The sequence below is a fragment of the Gymnoscopelus braueri genome (genome assembly GCF_963280865.1).
Source record: "Gymnoscopelus braueri genome assembly, chromosome: 18".
Lineage (NCBI taxonomy): Eukaryota > Metazoa > Chordata > Actinopteri > Myctophiformes > Myctophidae > Gymnoscopelus > Gymnoscopelus braueri.
This window is the reverse complement of record NC_137618.1, coordinates 18,788,183-18,802,047: the sequence shown is the minus strand read 5'-3', so window position 1 is coordinate 18,802,047 and position 13,865 is coordinate 18,788,183. Positions and strand designations below refer to the sequence as shown.

Below are 13,865 nucleotides of genomic sequence, written 5' to 3'. Positions count from 1 at the left end.
CTCATGCATCAAAGAAACATGAATAAATAGTTACCATTTTCAGTGCTTACCTTTTTGGTCATGTCATCTCTTGAAGCCATGCCCAGATCTTTGTGTCGACACTTAAAACTGGTCTGTCACCGGTGCACACTGTGCAATTATGCATACCAAAGGGTGGGGCTTAGTGACATACCACAGGGTGCTCATGTTATAAAAACTGGGATATTTGTCATCTGTTTTAAGTTCAGTTTGGTTGACTTTGAGCTTTCTTCTGGTTTCCAATATGGGGGATACGTTTATAATAGCAATAGATTTCGGTACAGCTTACAGTGGGTACGCCTTTAGTATCAAAGGTAGAGAAGCTAACATAGATCCCATCGTTCCACAATGGGGAAAAGAACATGATGTAAGCACCCCGAAGACACCTACATGCATTCTATTTGATGAAAATGAGGAGTTCCTCAAATTTGGTTATGACGCTAAAATGGAATACACCAAAAAGGGAAATGAAATAGCCAAGAAAACACTTCTCTTTGAAAACTTCAAGATGGAACTCTACGGAAAAGTAAGTCTCTGATTTTGATGTGTAATTTATTAGGATAGAAATGTGTTTAAAAATATATACGTATATAAATCTTTATACATTTATTAACAACATACATTTTAAAATTTCAACAGACACTCAATGAGGATCTAATGATTGCAGCCGTAAATGGCAAAAAAATGACAGCCCTGAAAGTCATCACAGAAAGTCTACGCTACCTGAAGGACCATGCACTGATCACCATTGCTGAAAACGCAAGAGGACGAACCTTCACTGCGTCTGACTTCACCTGGGTTCTGACTGTTCCTGCAATTTGGGATGCTTCCGCAAAACAGTTCATGAGAAAAGCAGCAACTGAGGTAATTCAATGTTGTTATTATTACATACATGATGACGTTATCAAAATGATCTACATGATATTTTCTACAAATGTAAATGTGTGAAATTAAATAATGTTCTTTCTGTCTTTCTGTCTTTCTTTTTTATCAGGCTGGCATTGTGACAGAGGCATCGAACAAGTTGGTCATCGCATTGGAACCAGAGGCAGCCTCAATCTGGTGTAAGCAGCTTCCCTCTGATGGTTTCATTGATGAGAACTCCGGACATGATACCCTACAACAAAATCCTGGAACCCAATACATTGTTGTTGATTGTGGAGGTATGTTGTGCTGTGACTTTCATGTTGTTGTTTTTTTATTATTATTATAATTATTTGCAAGTCTATTTTTAATTTCCCTTTTCTCAATTTAGTCATTAACCCGCAATGACACGTCGGTAGAGGTTTGAGTTGTGTAGGCTACTAAACTTGTCATGATGTTACTAGTCCAACTGGTAGATATCTTGCTATAGTTGCGCTGTTGTGCAACTTAACTATAATATTTCTCTGTTGTCCATTCTTGCTTTCATATTTTAAAGCCTAGCACCGTTGTCTTACAGGTGGTACCATTGACATCACGGTGCATGAAGTATTGGATGGAGGAGCCCTGAAAGAGCTGCATAAGGCCTCTGGTAACGGTCTGGGAGGGGAGCATGTTGACAAGAAGTTCAAATGTTTCCTCAAGGAAACATTCTCTGATGATCTCTGGAATGAGTATGAAACAGCATATCCCAGTGAGCTTCAAAAGCTGATGTATAACTTCTCTGTTCTTAAATGCGTGGATGATGATGTAGACATCTCCTGCCCATTTAACTTAGCTGCATTAGCTCAGAAAAGGCAACCAATGGAGAATTACTTTGAGACAGCGCAAGGTGTAACCTGGGACGAGGGGTTGATCAAACTCTCGAAGGAGAGGCTGAGATCTTTCTTTGATGAAAGTCTGAGTGGCATCACTAAAAGTCTCAAAGAAATCTTGCAAAAGGATTTCAGCATTGAGTGCCTTGTGTTAGTGGGGGGTTATGCCTCAAGTAAGATTCTGCGCGCACACATTACCAAGCAGTTTGGTGCTCAGTGCAAGGTACTGTGCCCTTCGATGGCCCAGCAGGCAATTTTGAAGGGAGCTGTCATGTTCGGAAGAACCCCTGAGGTAGTGGCATCACGAAAAAGTGCCTTTACTTATGGTATTGCCGTCTCTGAAGAGTTTGATGCCTCGAAGCATAAGGCTGATAAGCACTCCAACAAAGTGGCGTGTGGCACTGGTGGTAGGCCTACACAATCGTGTGGTGGTACACAATGGTGTCATGGTATTTTCTTACCACTGGTGACAATAGATGAAGATGTGGCTTGGGATGAAACCAGAGACCACACCTTAGTACCAACAGAAAGAAACCAGACATCAGGCCGTATTGGTTTTTATCGCACAGAAAGGAAGAATCCTCAATATGTAGATGAGTGGGGAATAGAGGAACTCAACTCGTTTGTCGTTGAGATGCCAAATATTGCAGGTGGGTTGGGTCGTGTAATCCAGTTCCAAGTCAAATTTGGCTTCACAGAGATAACAGCCACAGCCACTGATGTGGCTTCCAAGTCATCAAACTCAGTCAAAATTGACTTTTTGAGCAAGTAGGATCCACAGCCACTGATGTGGATTCCAAGTCATCAAACTCAGTCAAAATTGACTTTTTGAGCAAGTAGGATCCTAGAATAAGACTAACTATTTACATTGTAACAACTTGAAGGCCCAAGTTCTGTAATAGTGAAGAGATGATATATTGTAACAGGTTGGCCACAAATATTAATATATAAGGGGACATTGTGATTTTGGCTCAATCTAATCTGATATTTTAAACCAGGGGTTCTCAAACGTTTTAGGGCCCCATTTTATTAGGCATTTTGGTTATAGTCTTAACCATATACGTATATTTTGAGATTTTGGTTTACCTTTAAAAAAAAGAAAAATCATCTGATACTTTAAACTAGGGCTGTATTTGGTTTATTAGGTTGAGTTGTATATGGGAATACCTATAATTCAAACATCATGTGATGTAACTTTGTATTTAATGTTAAAGAGCAGTCATACACATTTTGTAGACAATGTGCTCAATTAAGTTGTTCTATTGCTAAATTGTGTTATTATTCATTATTAATATATTTTGAAGATTTTTTTATTTTTGGGCTTTTTATGCCTTTATTTAGAGAGGGACAGGGAAAGTAGGCTGACAGGAAACAGGGAGAGAGATGGGGGGGGGGGGGTGACACGCAGCAAAGGTTGTCGGGAAAGGGAGTCGAACCCGCGACACGCTGTCAGGCTGGCATTGCAGCCTAGGGTGCCTGGACCATTACGGCCCAGGCCATTATTACAATATATTGATGTCCAAATGATGTACAACAATGCCAAAAAAGTATGCAGTTTTTTTTTTCTTGGTTTGGATTACATTTGTTTTATCTTCTTTGTATTTGATGTAGCCTGCTGTAACTGACAAAAAATAAATAAATGTGATTGACTTTAAAAATGAGTCGCTGTTTATGTGAGGTAACAAACACTAAATGGTAATGTAACACCTGACAAATATTACAACCACGATCCTATGTGAATTATAAGTACAATATTTTGGGCCAATATGTATTTGTTATAGAAACTTTGTGTTGGCACTTCGCCATCCTTCATAAGTGTTAACTTACAACTCCAGCAAGTGGGAGAAGCCATTATAATAACCCTAATCTAGAAATGAGAACCAGCTGAGTCTGATCATGTTATTTTTTTACCACAATATCAACTCATACGTTCACGTTGTGTTCCCCAAAACGGTTGAACATTATATTGTACTTTTCTTATTTAAAATAAGTGTTAAAGAATAAAAGAGCAGGTTTCAAGCATCATTAACAATGTTTCAAGCAGCCTGCTGGGGAATAAAACGCACTCCTCCTTACTGTATATACCTTTAATATCATATTGTAAACAGTCGTATCTAAAATGTTTCACAAAGAATACAATTGACAATTCAGCACAGGAATCTCTGGAAACTCAGCATACTGACCAGAAATGTTATAAACTTCACAAAACAATTGTAAGTAGAGAGAACCTTTTTGTTTGTTTAAGACTGCTGGGGGCATAAGCATCTTATGCTTTATTTCATTTAGGTCAGGTTTTGTTACGCCTTAGGTTTCCCCCAGGCCAGGGCGTAACGGCAGAAAAGCAGTTCTAAAGTTGGTTACCACAATACTATGTGATGAAAGCAAAACAACTTCAACTTTCACTTGAAATGTAAATGTAGGGTAAGTGATATTTTTTGGTTAAAACGAAAACGTTTTTTGTTAAAAGGTTAAAGCACTATATTCTGATAGTAATCGTTGCTATAGAGTGTTTGTTCAGTAACAGGAGTCTCCAGCTCTTTAATAAACAGAAAATTGGTTGGAGAGACCCCAGTCTCTCCTGGGGTAACCTTACCATTCTCTATCGTGTCAAAACTGTCTCTCGACCTTACATATTCCATATATACGGGGACACTGTAAGACACACTGCGACAAAATAAGAAGACCCAGCTGCTTCTGCAGGAGCTCAGTGAGGCAGTTGAGTCCGAAGACATGTCACCGCCACCAGAATGCTCACCCATGTGCTCCGTCAAAAAGGGTAACCATGGACATACATAAACTGTACACACCCATCATCCATGGCTGAGGCGCACAACGCCACCAAGGCCCATCTGGCCCCGCCAGACGCTAAGGCCAGCCATAAACCATAAATGGGTGGAAGCCACTTAGCTCGCAGGTTGCAAGGCTAGCTTCAACATAAAAAGATATCACTCCGAGCCCAAGGTCCATCCTTAACGGAGTTGTGGTCCCAGAGGCATGGTATGTGTAGGCATGTGCTGGGCTGCATGGAGCCCAGCACACGCTCCGTGAATGGGGTGCTGGCTACCACATTCATGCAGTAGAACCTGATAAATGTGGACGGCTTCGATCAAGAGGCCCCTGTACAAATCTCAGATGAAGGGGCATAAAGCCCATGAGGTAGCGAGGCCCTGTGTGGAATGCGCACGCATTCTTGTTGGGGCTGGCTTGCCTGCCCACCTACAGTACGTATACTGTACGCCTGTTGGATTGTTGCACAATCCAATGAGGGAGCCTAGCCTTGGAAACCATCTCCCCAAGGCAGTTAGGTCCATACTCACCTTCAAGGCCCTGACAGGGCACAACATTGACTGCAACCCTGCTTCACCGTCCTGAGGAGGGTGGGAAGGGCTCAGCTCAATAGACTGACTGGCTTGCGACTCAGACCAGGCCTTAGGGTAGAATGCAGGGTTTGGTTTCAGCACCACCCCAGCATGGCCATGCAGGAAGCGGAAGCATTCCTCATGCACCGACAGGGACATTCTTTTAGCTGACACAATTGCCAGCAAGAATGCTGTCTCGAGGGAAGCCATTGCAGCCCAACTGCGTCCAGGGGCTCGAATGGCTCATGCCGCAAGGCCTATAGAACTACCTAATCCCAATGGGGGGACTGCTGGCCTACCGTGCGAGGGACGAACCCTACGAGCACCCTGCAGAAACCGGGTAATAAGGTCACAGCAACCTCCTGCCAGTTTCCGAGGCAGCCCTTATGGCAGCCACCATTCCCCTCAAAGTCGTGGGAGACTTGCCCGCCTACAACATTTCCTGGAGGAACTGGAGGATGTCACAGGCCCCACAAGAGAGGATAAAAGTGGCATCGAGTCGACCAAGAGGCCGTCGCACAGATCTCAGGTAACGAGGCACCTCGCCATAAGGCCATTGAGGTAGCGAGGCCCTGTGTGGAATGCATACGCACATCCACCTGTCTCTCCACGAGCAAACACTCCTCACCAACAGGGATACGCTGCCCCAGTCGATGGAGTCCGGGCTCCCTGCAGAGTACTAACCACAGACTGGGGCAACCCCATGGCTGGAAACTCTGCCCTCTCAGGGGCCAGACCCAAAGCCCCTGGGGAAAGGGATGGAAGAGAGTCCCATGGGACTTGGGACAGGAGGTCCTGCCGCACCGGGAGCTCCCAGGGTTACCCTCCAAGGAGGGGTGCAAGTTCCGAGAATCAGAACATCTGGGGCTAATTGGAGGCCACCAGGATGACACTCATCTCCTCCACCTTGTTTGACATTTTCCAAAGCATGCAGGCTTCTCATGGGATACAGGATAGGTGGGCACTAGGGACATCTGGGCACCTAAATGTAAAATTGGTCATTTTGTCTAAAATGTTTTTTAAAAATGGTCTTAACAGCTATGCAGCCAGGGCCTCACAGCAATTCAGAATGATTGAATCATTAGTTTGAATGAGAAAATGCAACAACCTAAACCACATTATTCATGGTAGGTTAAACTCATTTTTATTTTCTACACAAAAAAAACCCACAACTATAATCTCAAGCACTTTACTTGAGGCCTCCAGACGGGTTTCACTCCAGTAACTGGTAAAGGCAGACCTACAGTACTGGGAAGTGGTGAATATGATTCTCCTGTAGAAGTCAAAGCCTAGCCCCCCCACCCCCTCGAACTGTTTACTGTACATATTTTTGTTTTTGTTTTCCAACTGTTTATATGATATTTTGCATAGTAGTGTATATTTGTCTGTCATTAATGTTTCGATGAATTGAGTACAAAGGACCCCAATGAAAACAAGCCATAGGCTTTCTTGGGTTTAAAATCCTTAGCAGACCTTGTATAGAACTGTACTTTCCTATATTTTTTTGCTAATAAAGTATTCAATCAATCAATCAAACTAAATGCATGAAACAGTTGTCTTTTACCCTTTTCTTTACAGTTGCCTGGGGAAACATGCTCACTTGTGCAACACTGACACCTTGTGGCTATTAATGGATAATAGATGGCCCTTGAACCACTAATTGACAATTATAGTAAAAAGTTGTTTGGAAAACGTGTTAAATATTCACTTAAACGTTTAACCAAACCATGTTCAAGAGAAAGATATCTCAAAGTAGACATACATATAATGTACAAAATGCTTAATTTTGACAATGGAGTTGAATGCAGATAAGCAGTTCCAAAGTCAGTTACCACAATACTATGTGACACTTACTGAATGAAAGCAAAACAACTTCAACTTCCACATGAAATTTAAGTTTACTTTCTCATCACACGTTTTCTCATACCACCACCAAAAGAATGCAGTTACAAAATATAAGTAAATAAGTAAGTATCTGACTAACTAAACATAATCTTAAGAATAGAGAAAGTAACAAAGGAAAAGTTAGATAACAGAATATCAAATGCACATAAGGTAACCGCTAAAAAATAAATAAAAAGGCAGATTATCAGTCTCTTATACAAGTAAGAAACATCGCTTAACAGCAGATATATAACAGGTGATAGTGGCAGTGCAACAGTAATGGAGTTTTCATAGTCATTAAATTGATAATGCGTGTGACGGCCTGTGTAATCAATTCATCCCATTCATTTAGTAACCCTCATTTAACAACACATTGGCTGCCAAAGACGCATATCTGCGTTCTATTTAATTTCTCGTCTGGCTGCCAAAGACGCAGATCTGCGTTCTATTTTTAGACCCAAAGACCAAGGAGATATGATATATCAAAGATTTAAACTCCTATCCACTTCATTGTTAACTTAAAACTTAAGAAATCTGTATCTCGGCTCCTGAGAACTTTTTTTTTCAATGAAAAATCTCTGGCAGTCTACAGCAAAAAATCTGAAATAATTCTGGCAGGAAATGAGTTAAAACCAGACATTTTTTAACACATAGCTTTAAGGCTCAGTCTCCATGCTGGAAGTAAGCTTAATAGCAGGTGGGAAGATATTCCAAGCGTCAGGTCCAGGAATAAGACTCTCCCAGTCAGGCTGAAGTGGAGGACTGTTTAAAGCCATCAAACAACCCAACCAGTAGCATTCAGCAGCCAGATCTCTGAATGTCATTGCTACCTCTGCAGGAACCCTCTCTTGGTATTTCAGGAAAGGAACCTGTATGAGACAATATGGAACTAATCATTCATTGTATTAAATCATTTAATACATTCATTCAGTGATCCTTAAAACAACAACCCATCCTAAAGGGCCCAACACACTAACCCGACACCAGATAAATGTATGGTGCCTGTGTAAAGTGCGGAGTGGAGAGAGTAATGTGTGGAGAGAGTTGCAGCAGCAACATTTTCACACCTTTCAACCGACTGATCTCCCGACTTCATTCGACTTACAGTCTGTAGTCTGTTTAGTGTGTAAGGCCCTTAACCTGTACATGTTAACTACTGTTATCGTCCCAACCTAAGCTTCATGTACAGTATGATACTTTTGTAAGCTTCCACAACTTTGATGGTCTTTTTGTGAGGACCATAATAGAAACAAGCCCTCAGGCCTTTTAGTGTTATCCTTTTAGCATCATTGTATGATTGTACCACTGTACTTTTTGCAAACTATTAATCAAGTATTCAATCAATCAATCAAAAACAATACAACAACCATACAGTAGCCTACCTTAACAACATCTTCTTTTCTGCTGTGGTATACAGCCATTTGAAGATTTTGGACTGCAATTTTTTTGTACACTGTGACCTGTAAGAAAGGTAGAATATTAACATTACAGCACAATTACAAGATTAAATGTGGTAATTTCCTGTAATCAGATGTCATCATACATCCTTAGGTGATGGTGATGTGCTGTGCTTGTTGAATGCAAACATTTTCTCTATTTTCTTCTTCTTCACATCCATTTTCTTTCTTGAAGCCTCAAACATTGCCTGATCATAAAAGCATTGGGTGTAAGAAGATGCATGGATTTAGTAAATTAAGCTAATAATTGAATAAGGAAACTGCAGAACAACTTTCAGTCATCACATGTTTACATACCCGAATCAAATCATCTGCCAGCTTTTTGTTTTCCTTCTTTGTTTTCAAATCACCCTTGATTTTTGGCCACTTGATGAAGTTTAGTTGTTCATACATGGCTGTCAATCGTGTCTTGCTAACAGGGCTGTCCATGCTCTCGCAATCTCCTGTCTTTAATTCATTGCTCAGATTGGCTGCCATTCTTCACAAGATGAAAATAATATGATAAGATTTTCATTTTGTATAACAACCTTTTAATTTTTACTTGCTTTTAGTTAGTTTGTTCTGAATATTTTCACATACCTGTTTTTGAATGAGTCTAATTCTTTCTCACGTTCTTTCAATGCAGTTCTGAGGGAGCAAAAGTCTGTATGTGAACATGCTTAATTCCTTGATCAACAATTTCATGAACTAAAACAACGTAAACATAGTTGTGTAACTGTTGGACGGACGGACGGACGGACGGACGGACGGACGGACGGACGGACGGACGGACGGACGGACGGACGGACGGACGGACGGACGGACAGACAGACAGACAGACAGACAGACAGACAGACAGACAGACAGACAGACAGACAGACAGACAGACAGACAGACAGACAGACAGACAGACAGACAGACAGACAGACAGATGTTTTGAATGGTTGTTTAATTGTAAGGGTGTGGATGTATTTTCACATCTTTAATTCACCAGGAACTTTATTAGTGTTGCTTATCAGAACATATTTAGAAGAATATTTACCTCGCCTTGTTTAGCTGGTCTTTGTAATGTTGCTCCATCTCATGCATGCTGTATTATAAACATATTATTATATAATACCAGGAAAATATTTGGGTTATGGGATACATGTTGATACATTTTCTCTGTATATTAATGTTAACAAAAAAATATAAAAATATATATAAACTGTTTAAACATATTTTGAGCTTTAGTGTGTAAGGCCCTTAAAAATAATATGATAAGATTTTCATTTTGTATAACAACCTTTTAATTTTTACTTGCTTTTAGTTAGTTTGTTCTGAATATTTTCACATACCTGTTTTTGAATGAGTCTTTTTCTTTCTCACGTTCTTTCAATGCAGTTCTGAGGGAGCAAAAGTCTGTATGTGAACATGCTTAATTCCTTGATCAACAATTTCATGAACTAAAACAACGTAAACATAGTTGTGTAACTGTTGGACGGACGGACAGACAGACAGACAGACAGACAGACAGACAGACAGACAGACAGACAGACAGACAGACAGACAGACAGACAGACAGACAGACAGACAGACAGACAGACAGACAGACAGACAGACAGACAGACAGACAGACAGACAGACAGACACATGTTTTGAATGGTTGTTTAATTGTAAGGGTGTGGATGTATTTTCACATCTTTAATTCACCAGGAACTTTATTAGTGTTGCTTATCAGAACATATTTAGAAGAATATTTACCTCGCCTTGTTTAGCTGGTCTTTGTAATGTTGCTCCATCTCATGCATGCTGTATTATAAACATATTATTATATAATACCAGGAAAATATTTGGGTTATGGGATACATGTTGATACATTTTCTCTGTAGATTAATGTTAACAAAATATATTTAAAAAATATATGTAAACTGTTTTTAACAGATTTTGAGCTCACATTTGTTTATGTTCTTGCGCATTCTCTTCACACCTGGTACAGCTTGATTTGGTAAATGCATATAACAGAGATAAAAACTTCAGTTAATATGTAAAAACAACAACAACAAAAATGATGATTAGAGTCTCTGAACATATAGCAAATTGAGAAGAAAATATACCTTGCCTCCTTGCATCTCCCTTGGTTATCTTGCTCCATCTCATAACATCTGTGTTAAAAACATAATTTAGTTATCTCTCATAGGTTCTCATATTGAAAACATTAACTCAGTTTGTTTAATATAATTTATATCATTACATCTTTGATTGTAGAAAATTGTATAAGTATTTTCACATATTGAATTTATACATTATTGTAAAATGTTGCATTTTGCTAAATTGAACTTGACTCCTTCAGTTTGACATGATGATGTTTGTTGCACCAATTCATTCTAACTGTATTACAAGCATCTAAACACTTCAGGGCTGCTTTCATTAGGAAAGGCTCTAAACAACGTACCTTTCTTCCTTAGGTTTGTCCTTGTACGGTTGCTCCACCTCATGGCATCTGTGTTAAAAGCATCATTTGGTTAACATGCTTAAAATGGCTCTCCCATAATATGTTATGATAATTGCATTCTCATATTCTAACAATCTTGCTTTAAAAAATACACAAAGTACATGCTTGTTCATGTCATACATTTTCATATTTGAGTCTGAATCTTGCTTAAAGTAGCTACAGTATGCAGCAATGCCATGCTTATGGAATAGAAAGAGAAGTTGTTGTATAATGAGAAATGTTTGCAGACCATTGGACAGGTTTTATCCACTACCTAAGGCATCAGTAAACATAATACAATGTGCATTTTAACATGTTGGGTGGAAGCCTTTCTTTTTTTTAATTTTCAAATTATTGTCTACTTTATTGTAAAATGTTGCATTTTGCAATATTGAACTCGACTCCTTCAGTTTGACATGATAATGTTGCACCAGTTCATTCTAACAGTATTACAAGCATCTAAACACTTCATAGGCTCTAAACAAAGAATAAAACGTACCTTTCTTCCTTAGGTTTGTCCTTGTACGGTTGCTCCACCTCATGGCAACTGTGTTAAAAGCATTTGGTTAACATGCTTAAAATGGCACTCCCATATTAAGTTATAATAATTGCATTGTCATATTCTAACATTTCATCTAGTATTCAAACAATCTTGCTTTCAAAAATCACATGCTTGCTCATGTCATACATTTTCATATTTGAATTTGAATCTTGCTTAAAGTTGCTACAGTATGCAACAATGTTATGCTTATGGAATAGAAAGATAAGTTGTTGTATAATGAGTTTGCAGACCATTGAACAGGTTTTATCCACTACATACAGTATATGGCATCAGTAAACATAATACAATGTGCATTTTAACATGTCGGGTGGAAACCTTTCTTTTTCCAATTATAAAACACTTAAAATAGTAAAAATAGCAGATCTACAAGTTCACACCGTGTCACATCTTGTGATCTTGTAGATCAGCTAATTTCACTCCTTTTGTGTCACACTCTGAAGTAAGGCATTAATCTGCGAAAAAAAATTAATTATGGAGATAACTGTCTGCCCGACAGCGACGATATCCAACTTACTGTGTACTGTGTGTTTCCAAGACATTTTGTTCACATTGATCACCTTGTTGCTGCAAATTGTCACCTACATCTCTGAAGGTGCCATCGGAGGAAACAGACCCATGCTTAATTATATTAATTCATACAAGACAAACAGTTGGATTATAGGATATGTTTACAGTATGTATTTAAATTTAATGTAAATTCTACAGAATAAATAGATTGTAATAATTCTGGGTTTTGTACATTTTGTTCCTACTCGATAGGTCTTGATGTGGTAAATGCATATAACAGAAAGCAAGATAATATCTATTTTAAAATATTTGCAGTGTACTGAACACAAAATACAAGTTTGCATCTTAACATTTCTTATAATTAGTGATAATCCAAGTAGCCTACTTACGGTGTACTGTTTGTGTCCAAGGCATTTTGTTCACATGTTTGATCACATTGTTGCTGCAAATTGTTATCTTCATCTCTCCAGGTGCCATCGGAGAAAACAGACACAACCTGGAAGGTTAAGTGATCAGACCATATTGTTGACTGCTTTACCAATATTTTCCAAAGGGAAGTGGGTGAATCTCTTCCTTCCTTGTTAACACATTTTTTGGTAATTGTTTTTGCTTTGGGTTATTCTTTTTTCTTCTTTTTTTGCGTGGCATCACTTCATCCATCAAAAGAAACGTTAATGAAATGTTGTTAGTTTCACAGCTTACCTGTGTGAATTCCGTTTCCATGTTTGCTGTTGTTTGTCAGGATCTGATTTGTGCCGACCCTTAACTGGTCTGGTCTAACCTGCGCTAATGTAGGTTCCAAGAAATACCAAAGGGTGGGGCTTAGTGACATACTACATGGTGCTCATCCCAGCGTGATATAACTATGAGAGTGACGACACTAGCGTTTTTCTTAATCCTTGAAATGTGTACAGGTATTTTAAGATTCTGCCAGGTGCCAGGCTGAATTAATGTCCCATGGGATTTGTTTTTAACCCTGAACCCAAACCCAAAAATGGAAAACATAGAAAACAGCAAAAAAGCAAAAAAACTAGCCTGATTTATTTTTTCAGAGTACATCTTTTGTGTCTGGTCAGTGAAGGGTCCTGGACATTACTATATGTTTCAAAGTGAGGCTCTACAAAATACTCAACCCAGTACTTTAGTCAAAGTATAGCCTAGCCTACTCCTGGTGAAACATTACTCAACTACAAATGAAAGTTGCTCAGTCAAATGAAATAGATGCTTTTAAAAACACACCTCAATAATGTAAATGATATGTATGTATTTTGTACTAAACAGTGGTTGTTTCAAGTATGTAGGGTTGAAGTGGTTCAACCAGTTTTGCAAACCTCCCATTACTGGTCAAATAATTAAAAAAATGTTTCTTGGCCTTCTTGGCACTCAAGATGTTAGTGAACAGACTTGTAAACTAGGTGGAATTCTCTGCATAGCCCTTAACTGGTTTATAATAGTAGTGACATACCACGTATAGGTGCTCATGTTATAAAAGCCACCTGTTTTAATTTCAGTGTTGACTTGGACTAGCTTTCTTCTGGTTTCCGATATGGGGGATACGTTTATAATAGCAATAGACTTCGGCACAGCTTACAGTGGATACGCCTTTAGTATCAACGGTAGAGAAGCTAACATAGTTGTTCCACAATGGGGAATAGAACATGGAATAAGCACCCCGAAGACACCTACATGTATTCTATTTGATGAAAATGAGGAATTCCTCAAATTTGGTTATGATGCTAAAATGGAATACACCAAAAAGGGAAATGAAAAAGCCAAGAAAACACTTCTCTTTGAAAACTTAAAGTTGTACAATGCAAATTCACAACTAACGATTTTTAGCAACCTCTGCTGGTCACTACCGTCACTGCATACAATTTCCGTGTCCTCGAT

General features: G+C 39.0%; 1 protein-coding gene across 1 annotated transcript; it reads left to right on the top strand.

The window, feature by feature from the left end:
- Positions 1-262: 262 nt before the first annotated feature.
- Positions 263-2,526, top strand: LOC308106305 (heat shock 70 kDa protein 12A-like; the record flags this gene model as incomplete). The annotated part of the gene is made up of 4 exons (XM_080457346.1): positions 263-544; positions 658-882; positions 1,013-1,181; positions 1,460-2,526. The coding sequence occupies 4 exons, from the start codon at positions 263-265 to the stop codon at positions 2,524-2,526; spliced, it is 1,743 nt and encodes a 580-aa protein (XP_080313472.1).
- Between the last annotated feature and the right edge of the window lie 11,339 nt (positions 2,527-13,865).